This window comes from Plasmodium brasilianum, chromosome 13 (assembly GCF_023973825.1).
Source record: "Plasmodium brasilianum strain Bolivian I chromosome 13, whole genome shotgun sequence".
In the NCBI taxonomy this organism is placed as follows: Eukaryota; Apicomplexa; class Aconoidasida; order Haemosporida; family Plasmodiidae; genus Plasmodium; species Plasmodium brasilianum.
In genome coordinates, this window is record NC_090126.1 from 1,402,110 (window position 1) to 1,429,434 (window position 27,325).

At 28.4% G+C, this 27,325-nt stretch overlaps 6 protein-coding genes and 1 pseudogene across 7 annotated transcripts; 6 read left to right on the forward strand and 1 right to left on the reverse strand.

The window, feature by feature from the left end:
* Positions 1-297: 297 nt before the first annotated feature.
* On the forward strand, positions 298-3,789 carry MKS88_004968 (phosphoenolpyruvate carboxylase; the record flags this gene model as incomplete). The annotated part of the gene is made up of 1 exon (XM_067218186.1): positions 298-3,789. One exon carries the CDS (start codon positions 298-300, stop codon positions 3,787-3,789), a length of 3,492 nt encoding a protein of 1,163 aa, XP_067071345.1.
* A 1,118-nt stretch (positions 3,790-4,907) lies between these two features.
* Positions 4,908-9,502, forward strand: MKS88_004969 (uncharacterized protein; the record flags this gene model as incomplete). The annotated part of the gene is made up of 3 exons (XM_067218187.1): positions 4,908-6,383; positions 6,551-7,418; positions 7,755-9,502. 3 exons carry the CDS (start codon positions 4,908-4,910, stop codon positions 9,500-9,502), a joined length of 4,092 nt encoding a protein of 1,363 aa, XP_067071346.1.
* Positions 9,503-11,016: 1,514 nt separating this feature from the next.
* Positions 11,017-15,503, forward strand: MKS88_004970 (MORN repeat protein; the record flags this gene model as incomplete). The annotated part of the gene is made up of 4 exons (XM_067218188.1): positions 11,017-13,001; positions 13,589-13,686; positions 14,561-14,779; positions 15,385-15,503. 4 exons carry the CDS (start codon positions 11,017-11,019, stop codon positions 15,501-15,503), a joined length of 2,421 nt encoding a protein of 806 aa, XP_067071347.1.
* A 692-nt stretch (positions 15,504-16,195) lies between these two features.
* Positions 16,196-18,106, forward strand: MKS88_004971 (dynein intermediate chain; the record flags this gene model as incomplete). The annotated part of the gene is made up of 1 exon (XM_067218189.1): positions 16,196-18,106. One exon carries the CDS (start codon positions 16,196-16,198, stop codon positions 18,104-18,106), a length of 1,911 nt encoding a protein of 636 aa, XP_067071348.1.
* A 1,535-nt stretch (positions 18,107-19,641) lies between these two features.
* On the forward strand, positions 19,642-20,892 carry MKS88_004972 (protein arginine N-methyltransferase 1; the record flags this gene model as incomplete). Its single annotated transcript, XM_067218191.1, has 1 exon — positions 19,642-20,892. One exon carries the CDS (start codon positions 19,642-19,644, stop codon positions 20,890-20,892), a length of 1,251 nt encoding a protein of 416 aa, XP_067071349.1.
* Positions 20,893-22,906: 2,014 nt separating this feature from the next.
* MKS88_004973 lies at positions 22,907-23,661 on the reverse strand (annotated as a pseudogene). The gene is made up of 3 exons: positions 23,642-23,661; positions 23,464-23,504; positions 22,910-23,268 (listed from the first exon to the last, which is right to left on the reverse strand). Coding segments are annotated over exons 1-3 (420 nt in total).
* An 87-nt stretch (positions 23,662-23,748) lies between these two features.
* On the forward strand, positions 23,749-24,213 carry MKS88_004974 (transcription factor BTF3; the record flags this gene model as incomplete). Its single annotated transcript, XM_067218192.1, has 1 exon — positions 23,749-24,213. The coding sequence occupies one exon, from the start codon at positions 23,749-23,751 to the stop codon at positions 24,211-24,213; it is 465 nt and encodes a 154-aa protein (XP_067071350.1).
* Positions 24,214-27,325: the final 3,112 nt, after the last annotated feature.

Sequence of the window (27,325 nt, forward strand, 5' to 3'; positions counted from 1 at the left end):
GTTGGAGACACTGAATGCATGCCAATATTCCTCTTTTTGAATAACACTTTTTTTTTTTTTTTTTTTTTGCAGTACTTTTATCCATTTCATTTTTAACTACACGCATGTAAATACGTACACACATATGCGTACATATATATGTGTACACACATGTACGTATACTCATGTACGTATACATATGCGCATATACATATGAACGTACATATACGCGTGTGTGTATAGACAGTTTCCCCTCCCCCCACTTTACAGCTCACCAAATATATATTTTCGCCCAGCTTACCCCCCGCTTGCATCAAAATGGAGGGGCATGCTTCGAACGTTAAGTGCACAGGAAAGGAGTGGAAGAGGAGTAACGATGATGATGACTCGAAAAAGGACGACAAATTAAAGTTTTTAATTGAGGGGAAAATGGTAGAGACAAATGATGCAGTTGATTTTATAAAACCATTAAAAGATGATATAAAGGCATTAGACTTTTTATTATTTGATATGTTAAAAGATAATTTACCTAATAAATTATTTGAAATATTATGTACAATTCATGATTTATCAGAGAATTATAGTGTAAACCCAACAGATGAAAATTTCAATTTACTAAAAAACAGAATATATAGTTTAGAGGATGAATACTTAGGAACTATTGTAAATGCATTTGGTCATATGTGTATCTTGTCTAATTTTGCCGAGTGGGCTCATAGAGGTAGAAGAAGAAAAGCGTTTGAAAAATCTTTTACTCCAAATGATAAAATATATGGTTCAGTATATGAAACGTTAAAAGGAACATTTAATATTTTAATTAATAAAGGTTTTAATATTAATGATATATATGAACAGTTATGTAATCAGTGTATAGAATTTGTATTAACTACTCATCCCACACAAGCAATTAGGACTTCTCTTTTAAAAAATTATATACAGTTAGGAGAGTTATTATTAAAATTAGATAAAACAGATAAAGAACTATATAAAAAGAAACTACTGTATGATAATTTAAAAACCTATTTATTAGCATCATGGAAGACAGATGTGATAAGAAGAATAAAACCGACACCTATTGATGAAGCTATATCGTTAGTAGACATAGTAGAAAATTGTATTTTTTACCGTATACCAAATATTATAAGATATATTGACAATGTATTATTTGAATATAATATGCCACCACTTAAATTAACTGCAAAAATATGTTTATTTTCTTCATGGGCTGGTGGTGATAGGGATGGTAATCCATACGTATTACCAGAAACAACTAGATATGTATGTTATATGAACAAAATAAGGGGTTGTGAATTATTTATTCCTATGATTGAAAATTTGATTAGAGACTTAACATTACATCATTGTAGTCAGAAGTTTAGAAATTATGTAAAAAGTTTAGAACAAGATGTGTCTGATTACATATTTGATAAGGATAATAAATATTTGGCAAAAAAATTTCAATGGTTTTCTCCTTTTTCTAAATCCAATAAAAAAGAAATATATAGAAGAGCATTATTAGTAGTTTGGGCTAAATTAAAAAGTGTAATTCATGTATACAAAGCGTTAATAGCTCGACAAACAGTAGATGAGGATTTTGAAAAATTAATGTTTACCAATTCTGACGAATTTGAAGAAATATTACTGGAATGTTATAAAAGCTTAGTGGATTCTGGAAATACATTAATAGCAGAGGGGTACCTAAAGGATGTAATTAGAAATGTAAAAATTTTTGGTCTTCATTTAATGAAATTAGATATAAGACAGGAATCAGAAAAACATATAATCGCCATGAATTATATATGTGAAAAATTGAATATAAAGAAATATTCTCTCTTAGATGAAGAGGAAAGAATAAAATTTTTGACCGAAATATTGCAATCGAATAGGCCATTGATCCCGAGTAATATACAACAAGAAGAGGATGTACCAAACGACTTTCTTAACGTGATAAACACATTTGATGTGTGTTCACAAATAGAGGAGAGTGCATTAGGTGCATATATAGTATCTATGTGTAACCAAGCATCTGATATACTACTAGTAGAAACATTTCAAAAGGAAATGAAAAAAAGTAAACAGAGAAAAACACAGCGTGTTGTTCCATTATTAGAAACAATTCAGTCTTTACAAACTTCATCTATTATTTTAGAAAATTTGTTAAAAAACGATTGGTATCGGAATCATTTAAGTCTAAATTTTGAAAACAAACAAGAAATTATGATAGGCTATTCTGATTCTGGAAAAGATGGTGGTAGATTAACATCGGCATGGGAATTATTTAAAGCACAAGAGAAATTGGTGCATATAGGAAAAAAGTATTCAATAGAAATTCGTTTTTTCCACGGTCGAGGAGGAAGTGTAAGTAGAGGTGGAGGTCCACAACATCTAGCTATACTGTCACAACCAATTGATACGATAAAAAATTTTTTAAGAGTAACTATACAAGGTGAAGTCATCACTCAGGATTTCTGTTTAAAGGGGATGATGTTACGATCAATTGAAACATATATAAGTGCAATTTTAAAATGTTCTCTATTACAAAATACAGTGTTAATTAAAAATGAATGGAGAGAAATAATGGATGAAGTAAGTGAATTAACTAGAAAGGAATACAGAAAAGTAGTATATGAAAATAAAGATTTTGTAAAATATTTCAGATCAGCTACACCTCAAGTCGAAATAGGAAAATTAAATTTAGGTTCAAGGCCATCTAAAAGAAAAGAAGGAAATGTAGAATCGTTAAGAGCAATCCCTTGGGTCTTTTCATGGACACAAAATAGAATGCATTTATCTGTATGGTTAGGTATAGAAGAAGTATATGATTACCTTATGAAAAATAATAATAAATTAGGTATTATTCAAGATATGTATAAAAATTGGCCATTCTTTACTAGCTTTTTTAATTTAATTAGTATGGTTATGGCAAAGGCTAGTTTACAAATAGCAGAAGAATATGATATTCTTGTTCCAAAGGAGTTAAAATATATAGGAGTAATGTTAAGGGAGAAATTAAAAAAATCTATGGATCTAACTTTTCTTGTCACTAATGAAAAAACTTTTTGTGATAACGACCAGCTCACTAAGAGATCTATCGAAAGTAGAACCAAATGGGTGGCTGTTTGCAATTTGATACAAATACAAGCACTTAAAAGGTTGCGCGAGAGGGAACACAAAATGAATATTATGGTGGGCAGAAAACATGCGCAAAGCAGTGTATGCTGCAAAGATGGAAGTGGAAACACTGGAAGCGGTGGTAACACGGAGGAACACAACCCACACGTATCATTATCCCATTATGCATTGTTAAATAAAAAAAAAGAGGATGAACAGAATAGTGAACAGGAAAGCAAAAAAAAAGATAACCTAACAAGTAGCACTAAGGAAAATTCCAACTATAACCATAACTGTAACTGTAACTCCACGTGCCACTACAATTCGCTCGCGAATTCTAACTTTATCAGATTGTCCTCTATTAACACAATTGAAAAAATTAAATATCGTATGAGTCGACATAGCACTTCACGTATACATTCTTATTTAGTCAGAAAAAAAAGCAAGTTAATGAAAAATCCAAAATTCCACCCACTACTTGTATCCTACTCATCTACAAACCTACAGAGTGAACCAGAAAATGATATTCTTTATGATGAATTCAGAGGCATAGATTATAGGTATGAGAGAAATTCGTCTAAAGGCAATGATTATACTTACGATGAAGCGACAAAAAAGTTCATAGATTATACTTCTCTCAATGATGCTCTAATAGTTTCCATAAAGGCCATAGCTGCGGGCATGCAGAATACTGGCTGACCAAAGCGTGGTCCTCCCTTGGTTAGCGCGATACGCACTTACTCGGGAAAGCATACCGCTTCATCGAGTCGACTGCTTCTGTGTGAACTGCTATTACCAACACTGTTTACAGGAACACGGGCTTTTTATAATTAACATGTTAACAAGTCCCATATGCGTCTCTTCCCTTTTCTCCATAGACTCGTATTCACACCAAGCGCTTGTGCCTATATGTATATATATATATATATATATATATATATATGCACATACATACATATGAACATATGCATGTGTGCTCGTATACTTACGCATGTACATATGATGTATCACTGTATCATTTGGGAGTTTCCGCAAGTATAAGTTATCATAAGCCAGTTTCGGTGAAAATAAAAAATGCCCATTTGGGAAAACCTCGAATTTAACGAACCAACAACTGCGACGGCTGCTTTAATGTTTTTACGCGGGCAGTAAATGGAAGGAAGAAATACGCAAATCTACGCAAAATTATGCAAAATTATTTCATATATTGACGTTTCGTTTTGTTATGCGCGCATGAGCACTCAAAAGTTAAAAAGAGAAGGAAACGTGCACTTGCATACATTTAATGCATAAATGTAAAGTGCACATGTAATACATATAGATGTATTACCTATCCTTACGTGCATTACACATAGTTACGTATGTTGCATATTCATACATGCATGCATATATGTAAAATGAAAATTTTGAAAAAATTGCCGTAACAGTAGGGGAAGAAAGCATACTAATCGTATTGTTATTCCTTGCACGATTGTTCATATTATTATTTCCTGATTCGCTTAATGAATGTATTTGTTTTATGTACTAATCGTTTATGCTTATCATATGTGCTAATCAGTTATGCTTCTCATATGTGCTAATCAGTTATGCTTATCATATGTTCTCATCGTTTATGCTAATCATATGTTCTCATCGTTTATGCTAATCATTTATGTTTATCGTATGTGCTAATCATTTGTTTTTGTCGTCCCACCTTCGCCGCCCCGCTGTGTGCTTTTTCCATACCTTTTAAAAATGATATACTTTAAATAATTGTACAAATTTCTTAGTGGTATAACGACAATGATTATATGATGACGCAAGTAATAACGTCAACAATGAATGTTGAGAAGGATAGAGCATTATTCATGAATAAGTTAAGAGAAGAGGTACAAAAGGTGAAGGGGTACTGTGTTATTGAAAATGTGTTATCATCATGGCTAATGAAAAGGCAAATTAAAATGAATATTAACATAAAAGAAAAAAAAAAAGAGGGAAGGATAAAGAGAAAGCAAGGGTATTTATTTTATTTAATTGAATCAAAATATTTAAACAAAATCCTGGGTAAAGTATTTTTTAATAAAAAATGTGTAAAAAATTTTTTAAATAGGAATAATAATAGTAATAATGATTCTTCGTATTGTTGTGTAAAGAAAATAATCCAAATAAAAAAAAAAAATAAGCATGTTGTTATTGCAAGTTTAAGCGATACATCTATTAAATCTTCGCTTCATTTTGTATATCGAGGAAAAAGTTTTTTTATTTTTGTTAATATTAGTCATTATGTAAATAAAGAGTTATTCAACCATACGAAGGAATGTTCAGATTCATCAATTGTAGTATTTGTTTATGAGTCCGATTGTACCCGCACACTGGGGGATGACAATGAAACGCGTAGTTATGACATAAGTGTAAGGAATATCCATCCTAAGAATTACAGAAGTATTTGTGATAATAACTACGCATGTGAAAAAGACTACTGGGAAGGGCGTAAGGCTGCTCTTTTTGGAGCCCATGAATATTTAAGGAAAAATGGCCTATGTGGTAGGGAAACGACCATAGAAGGGATTAGCGGTGGAATTAGAGTTGAAATTAGAGGCGAAACTAGAGGTAGAATTAGCGGTAGAGGTTGTATAAATATTGGTGGTCGTTCCCAGGGGGAAAAGGGCAGTTGCTCCTCGAACGAACACTGTAGCAGTTTTTCATCCCTCTACAAAAAGGAAAGAAAAAAGGAACAAATAGGCGAAAAAAAAGGAAAAAAAATAGATGAAAACATTGTGTGTACAAAAAAATATGTTGATCGTTATCTTCTACTAATTAACTACATAACACATGACACAATACTTCAGTTCTCGTTCATTAAATTATGCGATTATATTTTATATAAATACCTACAGCATGATGATGTTCATAAGAGTGCACTCGAGAGTGTAGCTAGTGCGCATAATGAAAAAGGTTTAGGTACTAGTTACATTTTTAGGGAAAATATACGGAGATGGTTCAACAGTGAAAGAGGTAGTATATATCGTGAAGCTACAAAAAGAGGAATGACAATAAACCGTTACATACTAAACCGAAGTTATACAAACATAAATTTGAAAAACGGTGTAACGTATCATTATGTAACTAACAAGGGAAATGATAAACTGGAGGGTGATAATGACGAAAAGCTTTTGGAGGAAACAAAACTTGAAATTACCGTTTATATTAAAAAAAAAAAAAATTTAATAGTTGTAAGTCTTATTTTTCCCTTAACATGTTCAGAAAATCCAATTCGGATAAGAAAAAGACAAGTAGTTATGTTCAAATTAGTGGTATGGAAAATTTAAAAAAAATTTCTGACTTGTTAATACAAAAAAATAGTCATATATATATATATAGCAATAGACTGAAAAGGGAAAAAGAATTTTTTCTTTTTTTTAATAATATTAATAAATGTTTTTATATATTTATTTCTCCTTTATTAATTTATTTTAATAAGCAAAATTCGGAGTTGTTACATATAAATACAAATGAGCAGCAAAAAAAAGGGTCTACTAATTTCCATTTGATAATTGAATTTTTAATAGAGCTCCTTTACTTAATCCGTGAAATGTTTGTTAAAAAAAAAAAATTATCAAAGAAGCTTCAGAAGTATATTTCAAATAAAACATTGAAGGGGTATATAAATTATAGTTCTCTTAGTACTTATGTGGCAGTGAAAAAAAAGAGAAAAATGGGGAAAATAGAAGAAAATGGAATAAAGAAAAAGAAATATATGTGCACATACACATTTCATACGGTTACTGAAAATTATTTTTTAGCACAAGAGGAAGACTTTTCATTGAATAGGAAGTTATTTAAAAAAATAAAAAAAATTTTGCGGAAATGCTCCCACTTGAACAAAAATATTATTCTAAATTTTGTAGAAAAAAATTTAGAAAAAGTTTGCACACATGTCAAAGATTTGTTAACATGGTGCAGCCAATTCAGTGCAGCAAGTTTGTGCAGACGAGGATATAACATATATTTGTATTTCTGTAGAAAGGAATTGACGCCGCTTAGTAACGCAAAGGAACATTCAGAGATGAGTGATCATATTATAAGTAATAGAGGAAAATGCAGAGTTAAGTGCAGCGATAAGTACGTCGGAAAAAGTATCAATAAACCTAGCAGTAAATGCAGCAGTATACGCAGGGATAACTGGGGTGATGATACATCCTCGCACAGTGACAGTGGTAACAAAGACGAATTGAGAAATAGAGGCAAGGCAAGCACCCATTTAATATGTTCATTCAAAGTGGTATCAAGAATGGATAAAATAGTAAAAGTATTGAAACACATACTCATATGCTTATTATACATTTTTAGTAAACTCGAAAAAAACTTCTCTAATTTGGACACTATATATAAACTGAAATGTCTTCATTATCTCATTAACGCATTTCCATATCTCTACATTTGTTATCTAAAAAAAGAAAAATTGAAGAGCTTTTATTATAAAAAATATATTCGTCATAGTAGACTTCCCTTCTTTAAACACTCGATGAAGAATACATACAATAAGCATATGTTAAAGTGTGTAATGAGGGAAAAAAAAAAAAAAAAAAAAGACTTCTGAAGTGTATTTTTTTTAAGCAGAAGGAATTTTTTTTCTTGTTAAAAGTGCAGAAATATATTTTATATTTTTACCTGTACTTGTTCAGAAAATTTTGCAAAAACAGGTTTGTATCAAACTGTAGCTTTAGCGACATTTCCTCCACAGAGCGAAAAAAAGGTATACGTTCAACAAAAAAAAAAAAAAAAAAAAATATTGAGAGTAAACAACTATACAAGTGAATTATTACATAAGAGATTTTACACTTTTCTTAAAAAAATTAGAGAAGAAAAAAGAAAAAAGAAAATTTACTCCTACTTTCAAAAATGTATGAATGTTCTTCTTTTAAGTAATAGCAAAAATGGTTCATTTGAAAATGCAAAAGCGTGTAATTACGTGCACACAAGAGAAAAGAGAAAAAAGGAGGTGAAGGAACATAAAAAAAAAAATGGAAATAAACCAAAAAAAGAACAAAACAGTGGAAAAAAAAATGACATATATATATTGAGGCCCATAAGTATGGATAAACATTATTTAGAAAGAGAAAAAAAGAAAAAAGGGAAAAATAGCAAAAAGGGGAGTAGTAATTATTCCAGTAGTAGTCAGCTTACCACAAGTGATAATGTGGTATATGACTTCACACCTGATGATAAACAGACAGAGCAGACACTGGTGAAATATACATTTAATAAAAATAGGAGGAACGAAAACATATTTATAAAAGACAAAGAATATTGCAGATTTTTTATTTTGAAGAAAATGAAAAGGACTGTGTCTAAATGCGGCACTTTCTTAATCAATAAGGTGAAAGAACAAATTTATAAAAAAAAAAATTTATTTTTTCTAAATGTAAATATGCATAAAATAATTTTAATAAAGATGGTAAAGCATCTTCAATGTGAAGCTAAAAATGTTATAACTGATATTCTAAAAATGGGGGAAAGCAGTATGATGGGAATGAGGGGCTGTGGATATGCGGATGGTCAACATGGCGATGATCCGCACAGCGATAATGCCAAAAGAAATGACAAAGGGAAGGATACTAATACATCCTTTATTAACCACCATGAAGCAGAGAAACTACTATATCTTGTGTGTAAAAAAATTCGAATTAATAAAAACTTCTCTGTATTTAACATTATGAATGTACTTATAAAAAAAAAAAAAAATGTACATTATACAAAAATACCAAATATTGATGATCAAATAATTAGTAGCTTTTTTCATTATGAAAAATGTTCAATTAACCAAATCTTTGAAAAGAATAAATCTCGTCCGTACAAAATTACGCTGAACTATTTAGTCTTTTTTATAAATGGGCATATTACCTGTACTGTTCATAATTTTTTTACCAATAATTATGAAAAATTAACTAAATCACAGGACAAAATTTATTTTATAAATATACAAAAGAATGATTTTATTAAAAACATGTTTGTTGAAACAACCTTATATTTTTTGGAGTACCTCTTTTCATATATAAGTGGTACTATCAGCTTTATACGTAAAGGTGAAGGCACAACCCCAGCAAAAAAAATAGTAACAAATGCGGAAGCGGAAAAAGATGAAATAGAAAAAAAGGAGGAAGAAAAAAACAAAAGTCATTTTAATGTATGCAAAATATTTTGCTACGAAATAGAGCAAAACGTGTGTGAAATAAAAAAAATATATAAGGTAAAAAGGAAGGGAAAATTTTTTTTAAACGTTTTTATATTTTCAAAAAAAGATCTTCTCTTTGTTTATTCGTACAATAAAAAGAATAAAAGTGCCATATTCAACCCTTTTTTTGTCAAATTTTTAAATCAAAATGAATTATATGACGTTTATTTAGACAGATTAAACTTTAGGAACGCATGAGCCAGGGAGCATAATGAGAATAAGGAATAAGCTGGTCAAGCTACACATGAAGGGTGAGGTCTTGCTTATTCCAAAGTGCCGAAAGGATGGCATGATTTTTTTGAAAAAAAAAAAAAAAAGATACATGCACACATACATACACATACACATATATATATATATATATATATATATATATATATATAAACGCTTCCCTTCCTTTTAGGGATATAATCCCCTTTTGCATAATTTGACCAGGTCAATAATTCCGCACGTCAAACTCTGTTGATGCAAAATCAAAATAGCTTACCATTCTGAACTATTAAGATATAGATCATAATTATGTAGGCAGGAAGAACGAAACATCCCAAAGAATAAAAAAAGAGAAGCGTTTATTATATAAATCTTTATGATTTTATTTTTGTTTTTATATTTTTTTACTTTTATATCTGCCGTAGCAGAACCTTAAGTACATGTTTTTTTCCCCCCTTTCTTTAAATGCCCTATATTATGACATATTAATTGAAATAACATATATTTTTTGTAATTTTTAAAAACAAATTTTGAAGTGGTCAATTTTTTTAGTAATGTATGTATAATATTAATTTGGTAAAAAAAAAAAAAAAAAAAAAAAAAATTGAACTTGACCTTTTTTGTTTATTTCCTGACAATATGTTTGAGTATTCCCTTTACACATACATGATGGTCAATTTTTTTTTTTTTTATTACGTATTTTTTTCCTTCGTATTTTAATCCTTTGTATTTTATTCTTTAGTATTTTAATCCTTCGATTTTAAGCTTTCATATCTTATTCTTTCTGTTTTATCCTTTCGTATTTTTTCTTTTTTTTATATCTTTTATTTTGTTCATTTCTTTTCCTTTTTCTTTTCCTTTTCCTTTTCCTTTTCTTTTTCCTTTTCTTTTTCTTTTTTTTTTTTTTTATTTGAGGTCCTAAAAAAAATAGAAAAATATTAATATAGAGAAAATTCCAAAAAAAGAAAAACATCTAGACAGAACGTTTAAAAAGAGGTACACAATATAAAAAAAAAAAAAAATAAGAAAAAGGATATACAGTAGACTTGAGCGAACACAGTTTGTGCCTACACGGGTTATATCCAAACTCCTTTACAAACACATAATAATACAATACACCAAATGCACACCTGTGCAAAGAGGTAAGAAGCAATTTGGAATAAGAAAAAAGAATTTCAAGCTCTTGATAAATATATAGGCAAAATCATTGCGTAAAATAATGCACAACCGTAGAGCACGGGGTGGAAGTGAGGGTATGACAAATTTACTCTAGTCTGAAGCGGCACAGGAAAAGGTGGAAAATAGAAAATTAGAGAAGTAGAAATATAAAAAATTAAAAAAGTAGCAAAATAGAAATATAGCAAAACAGCAAAAAACTGCCATTTGTGCTGATCCTTTTTTTCCTTTTGTTTTTCACATTTCTATTTCGCCTATCTATATTTGCCCATCTTTCCCATCTACCTGTCCATTCTTTTTCACCAGGCATCTCCAGCAGCAAAAAAATGGACGATGCAAGTGGGGCGGCAAAGGGGGGCCAGGGCTTACAGCATGACAAAATAAAGTACGAATTTTCAAATGTAAAATACACAGTAGATCATGGAAAGCTAGAAATATTGCACGGAATTAAAGGTATGTTATTACCTAAAACGATAACAGTTATAATGGGTCCGAGTGGAAGTGGTAAAACAACCTTATTAAATATTTTATCATTGAAAGTAACAGATGGTGTTCAAGGGAAATTTCTAATTAATGGTATGAATAGAACAAAACATATAAAAAGCCATATGGGTTATGTGTTACAAGATGATTATTTTTTTTCAAGACTAACAGTATATGAAACCATCGAATTTACAGCTAAATTAAAATTAGATATAAGAGACAAAAATAAATTAACCCAGTTAGTTAACTCTGTTTTAGATATTATGAGTTTAAGTCATGTAAAGGATACTATTGTAGGAGATGCATTTATAAGAGGAATAAGTGGTGGTCAAAGAAAAAGGTTGTCTATTGCAAATGAAATATTATCAAATCCTCCTTTGCTACTAATGGATGAACCAACGAGTGGTTTAGATTCATCATCTGCTTTATCATTAGTAGAATGTATTCAAAGAATAGCTACCATGTCAAATACGACAATAATTTCTTCATTACATCAACCAAGTAGTCAAGTTTTTGCAAAGTTTGATAGACTAATTGCTATTACCAATGGATATATCATATATCATGGGAAAACAACAGAACTAAATAAATATTTAAAAAAAATTGGGTTTATTTGTCCTTATGGATGGAATGTAGCTGATTACTTAATGGATATATTATGTAATAACAAATTTGAAATCATATTATTAGAAAATTACAATAAATTCCTTCAGTTTGATAATGAAGAGGGGTATTTTATGAACATAAGTGCTATTAACAATACAGTGATTCATGATGATTACGATGCTTCTATGGAAAGGGAGTTAAGTGCAGCAGAGTTGAAGCAAAAGGCGGATAGTGGGTATTGCGGTAGTGGCAGTGCCGGTGGTAGCGCCAAGGTGCAGATCGTTTCAATGCAAGAAAGTAAGGCAAGGGAACAGGATCTAATGAAGCTCAAGTCAGTGGAGATATTAATTTCTTTGCAAACAAGAAAGACGCCATATTTAAGACAAAATTTTTTTTTATTAATAAGAGGATTAAAAAAAATTATAACGGATGAAATAACGATAGTTAAAGTAATCGATTTGGTAGTCATTTTAACTTTATTTGGTTTCTTATGGTTAAAAACATTTAAAGAAGATACAGAAGAAGGTATAATAGATACTATTGGTGCAATATTTTTTATCCTTTCTTATTGGACATTCTATCCAGCTTATTTGTCTTTATATTCTTTCCCATCAGAAAGAGAAGTAATAGCGAAAGAAAGAAATATGAAAACCTTTCAAGTTAGTAATTATTTTTTTTCAAAATTGTGTGCAGAATTTATTTATTTTTTTATTATAATAGCTTTTTGGATGCTTGTAACACATTTAGTTCTCTATGGCACTTTTAAGGTAGGTATATATATAAGTTATGCAATTGTTACTTTGTTAAATGCTCTTATTAGTTGTTCATTGGGATATTTTATATCAACATTATTTGATAATTTCAGTAAAGCTGTAAGCTTTTTATCGGTTGTTCTTTTAACTATGACTTTAACTAATGGATTTTATGTAGAAATTGCAAAATTACAAATCCCATTTAGATACTTACAATGGTTATCTTATCAAACATATTCTGCTTCTATACTAGCAAAGATCAAATATGACAATGCTCTTATTAAATGTTCTCCAGAAAATTTATCTCAACAATGTAAAAATCATGGCGTATTTCCTGGTAATGTAATTATAGATAAGCGATTTGCCAAATTACATATTTCCATTTCGGTCCTTATTTTAATTTCCTTCTATGTGATTATTAAAATATCCACTTACATTTCTTTGCGGTGGTCCCATGCCCTAAAAATGAAGTAAGTAGGGCACCCGCGACTCGCCTTGTGCGTATGTTTGACTCAGTACATATACCTGCATGCATGCATAAGTACATACATACATATATATATATATATATATATATATATATACGTTTATACATGTGGTAATATATTATTTGAAAATAAGACCCTTTCTTAGCAAATGTATGTTATGCAGATTTGCACATACGAGAATTTGCCCATTTGTTCATATGAAATTTTTCCCGTTTGAACATACAAAATTTTACCCATTTGCGCATAAAAAGTTTTACCCATTTGCGCATAAAAAGTTTTACCCATTTTCACGTTTGAGCATTTCCATACGAATGAGCCCAACATGCCAACTTGGAAAATCATTCAACACATGATTTTTATAAAAATATAAAAAACAGGATATTATTTTTTTCTGTTTTTTTAAAAAGAGCGAATTTTATTTACTTTTCTTTTTCTTTTTCTTTCTTTTTTTTTTTTTTTTTTCTTTTCGTGCGTGCCTACAATCATATGATGTGTGCACACGTATGTATGCATAACTCTCTTTTAAAGAAGTAAAAGATTGTTTTTCTCCACTCAAACACCGAATTTAGAAAACTTGTAACTAAAGCAAAATTTCTCTTTAAAAAACAAAAGCTTTCATGTTTAGTCTTATTTCCAGTGATTATGCAAAAAGACTTGTGTCGTCCAGGTAGACACAAGAGATAAAATAGAATAAAAAAAAAAAAAAAAATTTTAATTACTTCGAAATGTACCTTCATTTTCCCTTCAAGTATTTTAAGAAGAAAATTTAAAGAGTGTTCAGAGAAACGCACTAATGTCTTTGCCTCTAATGATGCGTTAACGGATTGCATATAATGGTTCATGAAGAGGACCCTCAAGAAAAAAAAAAAAAAAATTCTACGTACATACGTACATACGTGCATACGTACATATATATGTATGCATATATTTATATATTATATGTATGTGTAAATATTCGGATGATACTAAAGGAATGTAAAAACTCCCCTGCAGATATGTCGACTGAATACATCCCTCCAAATTTTGATAAGACAATGTGAAATATCATAAAATAATTGTTAAATACTTCTCAAAACTGATGATTAATTTATTTTTACATTCATTTAATTTTCATTTATAACAATTTACTTTTCTATGTCACAAATAATTTATATGAACAAGGAAAAAACTAAGGGAAAGTACGTTTATCCAAATGGAAACGTATATATAGGAGATTTTAAAAATGAAAAGTTCCATGGGCAGGGTATAGACAAAGCCGAAGATGGGAAAAAAAGAGAAAAAAAAAAATTCGTGCTACTATTATTGCATGTTCATAAATATTAGGAAATTGTGCATAATATGCCTTACGTGTACATACATGTGTGCATATACATATACTTACACATATACAGACACATACACATACACTTACACATAGACATACACATACACTTACACATACACTTACACATAGATATACACATACACTTACACATAGACACACACATACACTTACACATATATATACATTTTTATTTTATTTATTTTTTTTTTGGTGCCAGGAACTTTAATTTTTAAGGAAAAAGGGAAATATAAGGGAACTTGGGAAAACGGGAAAGAGGTTACTGGTCAGTATTACTTTAGTGATGGGTTACAATATGCAGATAAATGGAAATATTTAATTGATAGTCCATATTTTCACAACGAACAAATTAACAGCAACGAAGTTATTTACATGGAGAAAAAAAGAAATGCCTACTTAGACAATATTTACGATATAGGTATGCATTTCACTTTTTTTTTTTTACTCTGCACCCATAATTAGATACATACTTGCATAATCCAAATATATGTAGTACCAATAACGGACTTATTTGTGAAGCGGTTGTTCCTTTTTTTTTTTTTTTTTTTTTTTTCATGTTTACTTGTTTAAAGAATTTCTTAAATTTTTGGCTATTTGTTTATAAATTTTGTTTTTTTCGAATTTTGTACATACCCTTTTTTTTTTTTTTTGTCTATTTGTTCATATATTTTTTTTTATTTTTTCTGTTTGTTCATATATTTTTTTTTATTTTTTCTGTTTGTTCATATATTTTTTTTTATTTTTTCTGTTTGTTCATATATTTTTTTTTATTTTTTGCTGTTTATTCATATATTTTTTTTTATTTTTGCTGTTTATTCATATATTTTTTTTTATTTTTGCTGTTTATTCATATATTTTTTTTTATTTTTGCTGTTTATTCATATATTTTTTTTTTTTTTTACTTGTGCATAAATTTTTTTTTTTTTTTTTTGGTGCATTTTCATTTTCTCTCCTTCCCCCGCTGTGCTAAAAATGTATGCCATGTTTATAACTTCTTTGAATGATGGTCTTTTTTTTTTGAAGGAGATGGTTACTGCAAAATGGATGACAATTTCGTCTACGCTTTCGTCGATAACAAAGAAATAAGAAAAGTAAATGAAAGAGAAAAAAACTGGATAAAGAACCACTGTGCCAAATATTAAAGAAAAAAACTTACATTAATATATATGTAGAGATATTTCCTTAAAAACCTTTTTTTTTTTTTCCCGCTGAAAAGTTTAGCTAATTAACGTGGGCATATTGCAAATGTAAGCGCATATATGCACACACACATGCAGCATAACGAACTGCACTTTCTCATAGCACATTTTGCATAGAATATGTTTTAGAGAGAATGCTGCAAAACTAAAAATGCATTTTTCGTAAAAATGGGAAATGGAACACATTTCTTTACTAGTTTCCCTATTTTTTTTTTAACGTTCCAAAGGTACATTATCTTCCAAGTTTTTTAAAACTTCCCTTCAGTCAAACTTATAGGACTACAGCCTTTTAATAAAAAAAAATTGTATTTCTCTTAATAAATTACGGTCATAATATGTTCATTCAGTTTGAAGGCTATTTAAAAAATTTCTTTTTTTTTCTTTTCTTCCATTTTGCAATTTTACCTTCATTGTTAAGGCGATGCACCTACACTCGTGCTACTGAGCCTATTTTCATTTAATTACTCGATTGAGAATTTATTTCCATTTTTGTACTCTGCGTTGGATTCTAAATTGCACCAAAGCTGCATGGGCTCATTTCGTTTAGTGTTCAAGGAATTCCTAAGGTAAAACTGGGCTTTGAGTAGTGGCAGTAGTAACAGCAGCAGCAGTATAGTACTGCACGCTCAGGAAAAATGATAGACTACTACTACTGCTACACGAAAAAGAAAAGCGATATTGGTAAAAAGTGCTGCTTCACCAAGTCTACAAGTCAAATAATAGGGCGAATAGAACCAAATGAAGAGTTAAAAAAAAAATATATGTATAAAGAGAATATATATTATAATGATGATAATATAAGAAAGTTTAGTGAGCAGTATGTTAATATAGAAAGTGTAAAATTAGAAAATAAGTTTTTTTATCATAATGAAGGTGGATGGACTAAAGACATAGATATCAGTGATAAACAAAATAAGATAAAATATATTAAAAGATTGGATAAAGATGTGAATCTAATAAATAGTTTAAAAATACTAATGAATGAAACAACGAAAATTTTACATAAAAATAATAGTATTAATATATATGAAGAATATTTTAAGGATGATTTGCAAAAGGAAGAAAATTTTAAAATTAAATCAATTATAATAATTAAGGATAAAATTCGAAAGTATAAAAGATTTATTACATCTATTAAATGGTCAACTGATAATACACACAAATTAGCTATCTCTTACTGTGTTAATGATTATCAAAAAATTTTAAACAGTTCCCCAAAAAACTGTTTATTATATAATTTGAATCAAGTTAATAGTCCATATCAAACATTATATTCAAAAACGTTTATTAGATGTCTACGTTTTAATCATAAAAATCCTGATTTGTTATTAGCGGGTTCTTATGACGGTACAGTTAATATATGGGATCTAAGAAAAAAAAATACCTTATGTGAATCATCTTCAATAAATGTTAGTCATAAAAACATTGTCCAAGATATCATATGGTTACAAACGAAAACAAATAATCATTGCTTATCTATTTCGAATGATGGTTTATGTTTAATATGGGATGTTCGCAATTTTTCGAACCATATAGAATCTTTTTATCTAAATAAAGATCCCAGAGAAGTGTGTGAATTGGTAGGAACCGCCAACTTAGATGCAGACAATTTGAAGCTTTCCGATGGGGGGGTGGTAAACACCGCAAATCTGGTTAGTACTTATACAGAACGTGTTTCAACACAGGGATTAACTAGCAGTACAGCACCAGGAGTAGCTACCAGTTCAGCTACAGGAACAACTACCAGTCTGACTCATCCAAATCAGGTAAGAGGAAACATTCCTATTGCGAATGATTTGAATAACGAGTTACCATCGGGGAGTTGCACAAACTTATGTTACAGTGCAAATTGTTTAGAGTGGAACCTCGAAGCAGGACCATCAAAAATACTAGTAGGATCAGATGAAGGGTATATTTTATCCTTATCAAAAAGACAAACTAAAAATCTTGAAATGCTACAAAAATATGGAGCATCAAATGAAAAACATTTATCTAGTATTACAAGTATAAAAAGAATACCTGTTAATCTCAAATATTTTTTATCAACAGATAAATGGGGTTTTAATATATGGTCAGAAGACATAAAATTTCCTATCATTTCGAATTATTATGATGAATGTGTAATTAATAAAGGATACTGGATTTATGATTCCTCTTTTTTCATGTTAATAAGAAAAGATGGTTACTTAGATTTTTGGAATTTACTTTACAATTTCAATGAACCCATTATCAAACATAAAATATGTAATTGCTCAATCACAGAAATAGATGCACATGTTAATAATAAATATATTTCTGTCGGAAATGAACAAGGCGATATTCATATATTAAAACTAGGGGATAGCTTTTGTAAAAATTCGAGTGAAGAAAAAAATGCCCTAGATGAACTATTTGAAAGAGAATCAAAAAGAGAAAAAAATTTAGAATATATTAGAAAACAGCTCAACTGTATTAAGAAAAAGAAAGAATATTTAAATGCTCAAGATGTTCAAATAATGGACGATGCTGTCAGGGAGACTGATAGGGAGTACGAGTCCGTAATTTGATGGTCAGTTTTCTTGCCATTGAGTGCGGGGGCAAAACATGGGAAAAAAAAAAACAAAATAAATAAATGCATATGTATATATATATATATATATATATATATATATATACTTAATAAGCGAAAATTTTCTACCACTGGGAACGTCTTCTTTTATCAAAATAAATCCCTCACTCTTTTTTTTTTTTTCTGTTAAGCTGTTACTATTATATACGTACATGTATCACATAGCCCGCATTTATATTATTATTATTTTATTTTTTTTTCTTTTTTATTATTTTTTTCTCCTACTCACCTATTACATATATATAATTTTTAAAAACCGTGTAACCTTACCATTTTAAAAGTAAGAGATCATGTAAAAACAATTTCTTTTTCTTGCTGTTCTTGTTCGAAATGTTCTTTTAACCATACCGAGAATTTTTAGTGCTCTACTTGATTTGGTTATACGTGCATGTATAAATAGGTATACAAACATACATACGTATATGTACATAGGTATATGAATATATGTATATATATTCATCCCTAGCATTGTCCTCTAGTCATTTATACGTGCTTTTTTTTTTTTTTATAAAAATGTATCCCTGTATCTATTTGGAAGAATTTTTCCCCCTATAACGTCATGGGTATTGGCAGTATTTCTTCAATAAAAAATAAACGAACTTATGAACTAGCGAACAGACGAACAAAAAAAATAAAATGATGCGCAAAAATAAAAAGTTTTTCCCAGAATAACTGTTTTGTGTATAAAAAAAAAAAAAAAAAAAAAAAAAGAAAAAGCGCAGCGTGTATAATATATTTATGGCGTAACATTAATCAAGTTCAATATCTATGTAAATAAATAAAAAAAAAAAAATTATTGATGTAATTAATGGAGTGATTGATACAATTAAAGAAATAACCAACACAATCAGTGGAATGACTGAAACGATTAATGGAATGATTGATTCGATTAATGGAATGACTGATTCGATTAATGGAATGACTGATTCGATTAATGGAATGACTGATACAACTAATGGCATGAAATACCAACTGTTTTATGGAAAAAATAAAAAAATTTGTGTTTGTTTTATAAGTAGTTTTTTTGTTGTACAGTATTTCTTAAAAGAATAGCAAAAACAGATAAGCTTTTATTTTGCCCATGCAAAACGGCATATATTGTTACATATTTATGTAGGTTAAAAAAATTTTTGAAAAAGAAAAATTGTAATTCCAAATAAAAATACCTGCACATGTACAGGCAGTTTGTGGGAAGGAATAATTTTACGTGGAGCATACAGGTAAGAAGTTGAAATATATGTTTCATTGATAGAAAATAAAAATTGCATATTTCAGCAAAAGCTTAGCATAGCATTTACGTGTATCGCGTAATTTTGCCTGTAGAGGCCTTCTTTTTTTTCTTAATTTTTGTAAATTAATTAAATGAAAAATAAAGCGTAAATTCAGCGTAAATTCAGCGACAAATAAAGAGGCGTACAAAGCGATATATAAAGAGACGTATAAAGCGAAAAATTAAGAGGAGTATAAAACGGCATGCAGAGTGGAATACAGAGTTACATAGAAAACGGCTCGGAAGGGATGACGAACAAGTACAACAAAATCAATAAGAGCAACTACGAAACGAGAAAGGCTGTGTTTTACGACAAGGGAAATAATAAAAACAGCTTTGAAAAAGAGAATGGGGTTAAATATTTTAACGAACAGGACTTACAAAGTTTTTTCAATACATGGAAGCAGTGTTATAAAGAGAATATAATTGTTGAGGAAAGAGAAAATTTTATAGTGTGTGATAAAGAGAAGGATATGGAAAATGGTAATAATGAATATTTTAACTCTTATAATTATATACATATACATGAAGATATGATAAAAGATGAAATAAGAACAAGGTCATATTATGATGCTATTCGAAAGAACCAGCATTTAATTAAAGATAAAATAGTATTAGATGTTGGATGTGGAACAGGAATTCTTTCTTTTTTTGCTGCAAAGTATGGTGCAAAACATGTATATAGCATTGAAAAGAGTAATATAATATATACAGCATTGAAAATAAGGGATGAAAATAATTTAACAGATAGAATAACTCTTATTAAAGGACTAGCTGAAGAAATAGAGTTACCAGTTGATAATGTAGACATTATAATATCTGAATGGATGGGGTATTGTTTATTATATGAAAATATGCTTGACACAGTTTTATATTGTAGAGATAAATGGTTGAAAGAAGATGGACTTATTTTTCCTGATAAAGCTTACATGTATATAGCAGGAATTGAAGATAGCTTATATAGAGAAGAGAAATTTGATTTTTGGAAAAGTTGTTATGACTTAAATTTTTCATCAGTTTTACCAATACTTAAAGAAGAAGTTGTTATAGATTATGTTGATAAAAATTTTATTGTTACTGATACTTGTTGCATATTAACATTAAATTTAAAAACATGTAGTAAAGACCATTTATCTTTTGTTTCTCCTTTTAAATTAAAAATGATTAAGAAAGATTATTTACATGCACTGGTTATATGGTTTGATGTTTCTTTTTCTGCTTGTCATACAGATATTAGTTTTACCACTGGACCATATGGTGGTCATACACATTGGAAGCAAATTGTCCTTTACACAGAGCATATTATTACAGCAGAAAAGAATGAAATATTGAACGGAATTTTTGCTCTCAAAAAAAATAATAAAAATAACAGACACATTGATATGAAATTGCATTACATATTTGATGGTGTGCACACAAAGGCGCAGTCAACGCAGTACTTTAATATCAGTTAAGTGTGGTTTGACTACGCGTTCGTTCACCGCGCAAGTACTAGAATATGGACATATTTGCTCACGTGAATGGAAGTACACACACGTATGCGCTTGCACACACAAGTGAAGTTGCACACCCGTATATGCTTGTTTGGACGTCCATGCTAATCCTGTGAAAAACTGCATCTAGTTTATTTAAATATTTACTCATACGTTTATTCATTCATTTATTTAATATATATATATATATATTTATTTATATATATTTATATATATATATATATTTTTTTTTTTTTTTTTTTTTTTGATATTTATTTCATGGTAATACACTTGTACTTATTTACATGACTTGTTCATAATTTGCAGTTTAGGTTAAAAAAAATATTCTTACCAGTTCATAATATATATTCGGTGCATTATGACTAAGCAATAAATAAAGGTGAAAAAATATGCCTGTTTTTTTTTTTTTTATTTCGATCTTTATTTCTGTTTTTATTTTTTTTTTTTATGTTTCCCCTTTCTACATTTTTTAAATTAGACACCGATAAGTAACTCCGGTTGTTTTCTTTTTTTTAATTTCTTTCTGTTCGTTTCGATTTTGCAGTTTTTATCGCTCTTTCACCTTATCTGAAAACCCATTTCTACCCTTTATTTTAGCTTCTTTTTTCTTTACTCATTACTATTATTGTTATTACTAAAATTATCATCGTTATTATAGCTATCATCGTTATTATAGCTATTATCGTTATGCTAAATAACTTTTTTAACTTTTTTTTTTTTTTTTTTTTTTTTTCTTCCTAAATTGGCATCCATGTGGTGATGTGAATAAATTCCAGAAGGCAAACTTAACAAAATTTTACAATGTTTGAAGAGAAAAAACACTGATAAAATAAAAATACTTATATAAGTTTGTATATGTAAATACATGCACGTATACAAACGCGTACGTATACCCACATGCTCACCCCTCCCCAACATACACGAACACATCTTCTAACTCATTTAATAGATAGATATACGCTAAGACGATGTATATGCTGAACATATAGTATGTATGCAAAGAGGGGGTAATAACATACATATGTATTCATATGTAAAGATAGTTTAATTTTTTGTATAACATAAAATGAATTGGTATGCATATATATATTTTTTATTCCTTTCTTTACTTCTTTTGCCAAAGCAACAAATATAAAATATTTCATATTCCTTGCACATTCATATCTTTTTTGAAAACGTATGAACATTAAATTATGAGAAATTTTTTCCTAACATGAGAGCAAAACAAAATTAATTTAGTAGTGTACAACTTATGATATTACTAACGTACTTAAAAAGGAAAACATTTTCATTATTTTTTCATTATTTTCTCGCATATACCATTTTTGCATTATATTTTTATTTTACACATAATATCGAAGTCTTTACTTTTTAGTTTTTACTTTATAGTTTTTACTTTTTAGTTTTTACTTTATAGTTTTTACTTTATAGTTTTTACTTTTTAGTTTTTACTTTATAGTTTTTACTTTATAGTTTTTACTTTTTAGTTTTTACTTTTTAGTTTTTTTTTTTTTTTTTTTTTCACTAAAAAAGGGGCTTATTAAGGAAAAAAAATAAAAATAAAAATATCATCTAGCATGATAGAATGTACTAAAGGGGTATGTGTTATTAATATTATATTTTTGTAACTTCAGCATAGCATAATTATATATTGTAATAATACAATACTGTTAACTATGAGTCATCCTTATTATATATATTTATACTCTTGTTCAAGGTACATAACGGAAATATTGTTCTACGTAATATCACCATGGTAGCTTCCAAAAAAAAAAAAAAAAATGCTATTTATTATACTTTATAAACGTATACAGTCGTGATCCTTATTATTATGTTTTGTTATAAATGAAAAAATAAAAGCATATAGTCTGCACATATGTATATATATATATTATGTAGTATTTATTCATAATTGCTTATAAGGTAATACTAATTTTGTTTCACACTCTATATTTTAATCAATTCATTGTTTACCTTACTGTATATGACGATACTGCGTAATATAAGTGCGAACGATTGCTTTTTGAAAAGAATCCTTTTTTTTTTTTTTTTGTTCATTATATTTTTCACATGTTTCTTCATTTTGTTCTTTTAAATCATTTTCATTATTTAAATCATTTTCATTATTTAAATCATTTTCATTATTTAAATCATTTTCATCATTTAAATCATTTTCATCATTTAAATCATTTTCATCATTTAAATCATTTTCATCATTTAAATCATTTTCATCATTTAAATCATTTTCATCATTTAAATCATTTTCATCATTTAAATCATTTTCATTATTTTCATTATTTTTATTTTTTTCATCATTTTCATGGTTTTCATGGTTTTCTTTTTTTTTTTTTTATCTCTCTTTTTTAAAATTTTAAAGGAACATCACTTACACTTCAAAAATTTTTTTTTTTTTTCATAATTTTCCTACTTAACTTGCAATAAATGTTTAGAACATGTACATTTAAATGTAGCAACGTATTAACGAACACTAATAAATTTTAGTAAAAGTTTTTTATCTTTTTTTTTAATTACACAGTAAAAGTGTCAAGTTAGTATATGAAATAAAAATTATACTGTATTGTGTTATATTAAATTATATATTGTTATTTTGAATTGTACATGTTATAATATATTATTGCATTTCATTTCGTTTCATTTCGTTTCCTTTTTTACGCCGCTTTTCGCGTTTTACCTGTATCGGTCCCTTCACTGCCCCCTTTTATTGTCCATAATTTAGTTCTTCTCAACCTTCTTGTGTGCAAAATGGAAAATGTATCACCTGAAATATTAGCAGCAAGAGCTAGGCTGAAGGAAAAGATGGGAGGTAATCTAAGACAAATAGGAGGAAAGGGGAGTGCTAGGAGAAAGATAAAAAAGGTTCATAAGACATCCATATCAAATGAGAAGAAAATTAATTTGATATTAAAAAAAATTGGTGCTTCCTATTTTGGGGATGTGGATGAAATATGTGTGTACAAAGCTGGTGATACGTACTTAGAATTTAAAAGGCCGAAATTGTCAGCTTCTTTGCAGTCAAATACATATGTTGTTACTGGAAAATATACTGAACAGAAAATTGATTTAAACAAAATATTCGAAGGACTAAAAGGAAATAAAAATGTGGATAAGAACTTACTGGAAAAATTAAAAAATGATCCAAATATAAAAAATTTATTAAATAAAGAAAATGAAGCGAAAAAGAGGGAAGAACAGGAGCAGGCTGCTGAAATACCCGATTTGGTTGAGAATTTTGAGGAGGTCTCAAAAGAGGAAGAGAAATGAATTTAAATGGTCTTTCAGATAACTCTTTTTTTTTTTTTTTTTTTTTTTTTTTTCCCATTGTAGCAAATGCATGTGTGCATTGTTTGTATATATTACGCGTATTTATTACGTGTGTACATTATGTGCATATAGGTATACCTATACATATATGTATTTTTATATTTTATATATATTTTTTTTTTATTACCCCATTTTACTAATCAAGCTGTATGTCTAACTGGCGAAACGTAGCGACCACAGTTGTACGTGTGTACTTAGCACGTCCATGTGCATATCTGTTGTGAACAAAATTCATTTTTAAATAATCTATATAATATATGTATCCTTATCATATGGGGTAATATTATTTTTAAAAATATAATTTAACTGAGTTTGATTAAATGAGTAAAAAGGGAGAAGAAAAAAAAAAAAAAAAAAAAATACAAACAAATTGGAAAAATGATAAATTACCAAATTGCCAAATCGAATATCATATTTTTACAAATATTTAATAAAATGGGTCTCCGTGTAACGCTTATGCTAGTAAAACGGTACTGCGTTACCTTATGTGCGAACACGTGGAAGAAGAATAATTTATTGAAATAAAAAAGAAAGAAGCAAAAATTATGTAATGCTATGATTAAACATATTTCTTTGTGTATTGTAAATATATGTAAGCATTACACGCATCATTATGTTACGTCTTTAATTGAGTGTTTTCCGTTTAACTCGTGCTTATATCGAGTATGGAATGGTATCACGTTTAACCTTTAGATGGTGCCAGGGAAAGGCGTGCAGGTTGTAATCCCCCATATATGCATACATATATATATATATATATGCATAAATACATATGTATATATGTATGATATGTACGAGTAAACCCATTTTGCACGTTTTGCTCTTAGTGTGCTATTTTTACAAAAATTAGGGATCCCACATATTTTCCATTTTAAAAGGCTCATGTTTTCTTTGATTTATTCGTTCAATAATTGCATTTAACGCGCAAGCATGTTACTACGCGTGTACATACACATTCGAATTCGTATATATATATATATATACATATGCGCATATGTGTATGGGTACACATACATAAGATTCCCCATTGTAGTAACATAAAAGGCCAAACGTACTCTTTATGTAAAGAAGCGAAAAGAATGCAAAAACGTTTTTCCTCTTCACATATTTGTGCGAAGGTAAAGGAAAACAAGTACATAATTTTTAATTTAAGCTAAAAATTATAACAACGCTCTTTTCACAAATGAGATAAAAAAAAGAAAAAAAAAAAAAAAAAGAGAAAATATTTTTCTATTACTTATGTAAGAACCATTTTTAAAATGAAAGTTAAACATAATTAATTCCGCCTAAAATTACTACAACTTATCACAAAATAAAACGAATTTATTTTTTAATACATTTGGATATTTTTGTAGGTAAGCGCAAATATAAATGTATGCGTGTATTTGTAGTACATGTACATGTACATGTATATATATATATATATATATAAGTGTATAAGTATTATGCACTGTGTATGCGACGAAACATTGTTCTGTGTAATGCATAAGTCCATTTCATTTATTTCCTTTTTCAGTTCTCTACATATACTTTCCACTAATATTGCAATTTTTTCAACGCGACAATAACTTATGCAGGTTATGCTGCTTACGTAGGGAGGGACAAAGGTAAATATTATTCATTCCATATAAATTTAAAACTAATACATTAATACATAAGTACATACATACACATGTTCACATATATTTTTATAAAGGCAGTTAAGGCAGTTTTTCCCTTATTTTTAAATATGTTTTATATTTATTTTAAAATTCTGGGTTAACATTTTGGCAGTTTTGGCATTATACGTTTGCCGTTACCATCCTACCATCCATTCATTCTTTTATGTTTTATTCGTTTAAAAATTTATGAACAGAAAAGAAATTTCTAATAATAAATTTTTTACAATGACTGCAATAACAGAAATTTTTTTATACATCCATGGTGCATTTGTAGTTTTTGAATGTATGTAAACGTAAATTTATGTGGTAGTATTATTGGTACGACATTTTGCAGTATTTAAGCGTACACAAGCCCAAACAGGGATGGATTTAAATGTATTCAAACGTGTATAAATGTATGTACGTATGTATGTATGTACATATAACATGTACGTGTTCAGCTAAATATGTACTGTATATAGCTAGCACGAAGGCGTCAAATGTGATAACCCCCTTTTATGCCCTTTTCAAGTTGATGCATTTTATATATAAAATACCCATATGAATAAGGAAAAATTTCTTAAAGTGTTTTAAGCGGGGGTTGACAGTATTTTCGTTCAAGTATGAACATATATGAATACACGTGAAAACACATGAACAAATGTGAAAACACATGAACAAATGTGAAAACAAATGTGAAAACAAATGTGAAAACAAATGTGAAAACACATGAACGAATGTGAAAACACATGAACGAATGTGAAAACACAAGAAAACATATGAACACATGAATTATTGTATATATTTAAAAAAAAAAAAAATAATTAATTTTCAAGTATAATAAAATTACGAATATTGTGCCTTACATATGATATATTGTATGTATACCATAATGTGAGCCCACAAAATAATATGCTTCACTTGTGCTTATATCATATGTGTACGTGTATGAATTTATACATATATTGACATACATTACATGTACATGTACATACAAAAGTATTTATTAACTACACGCGTGTATCAAGATACGTATAAATACGCATAATCATAATTGTTATCTTGTGAGGATATAATTAAATTTTAATTATTTATTTTTTTTTTTTTGAGAATATTTTAATTTGTTTTCCTTTTAATTTTTTTTAATTTAATTTTTATTTATTTTAATTTTTTTTAATTTAATTTTTACTTATTTTAATTTTTTTTAATTTAATTTTTATTTATTTTTTGCGCAAGTTAAAAGTACAATAATTAAACTGTTAAGTTACAAAGAATTCTTTTTATCACAGCAAATAAAGAAAAAAAGAAAACACTCCTTTTTTTTTGCCAAATTTATGTATGAATAATATCGAACGTGTACCGTATAATCGTTGACATTATATGTATACGTACGTACATGTACCTATATGTAT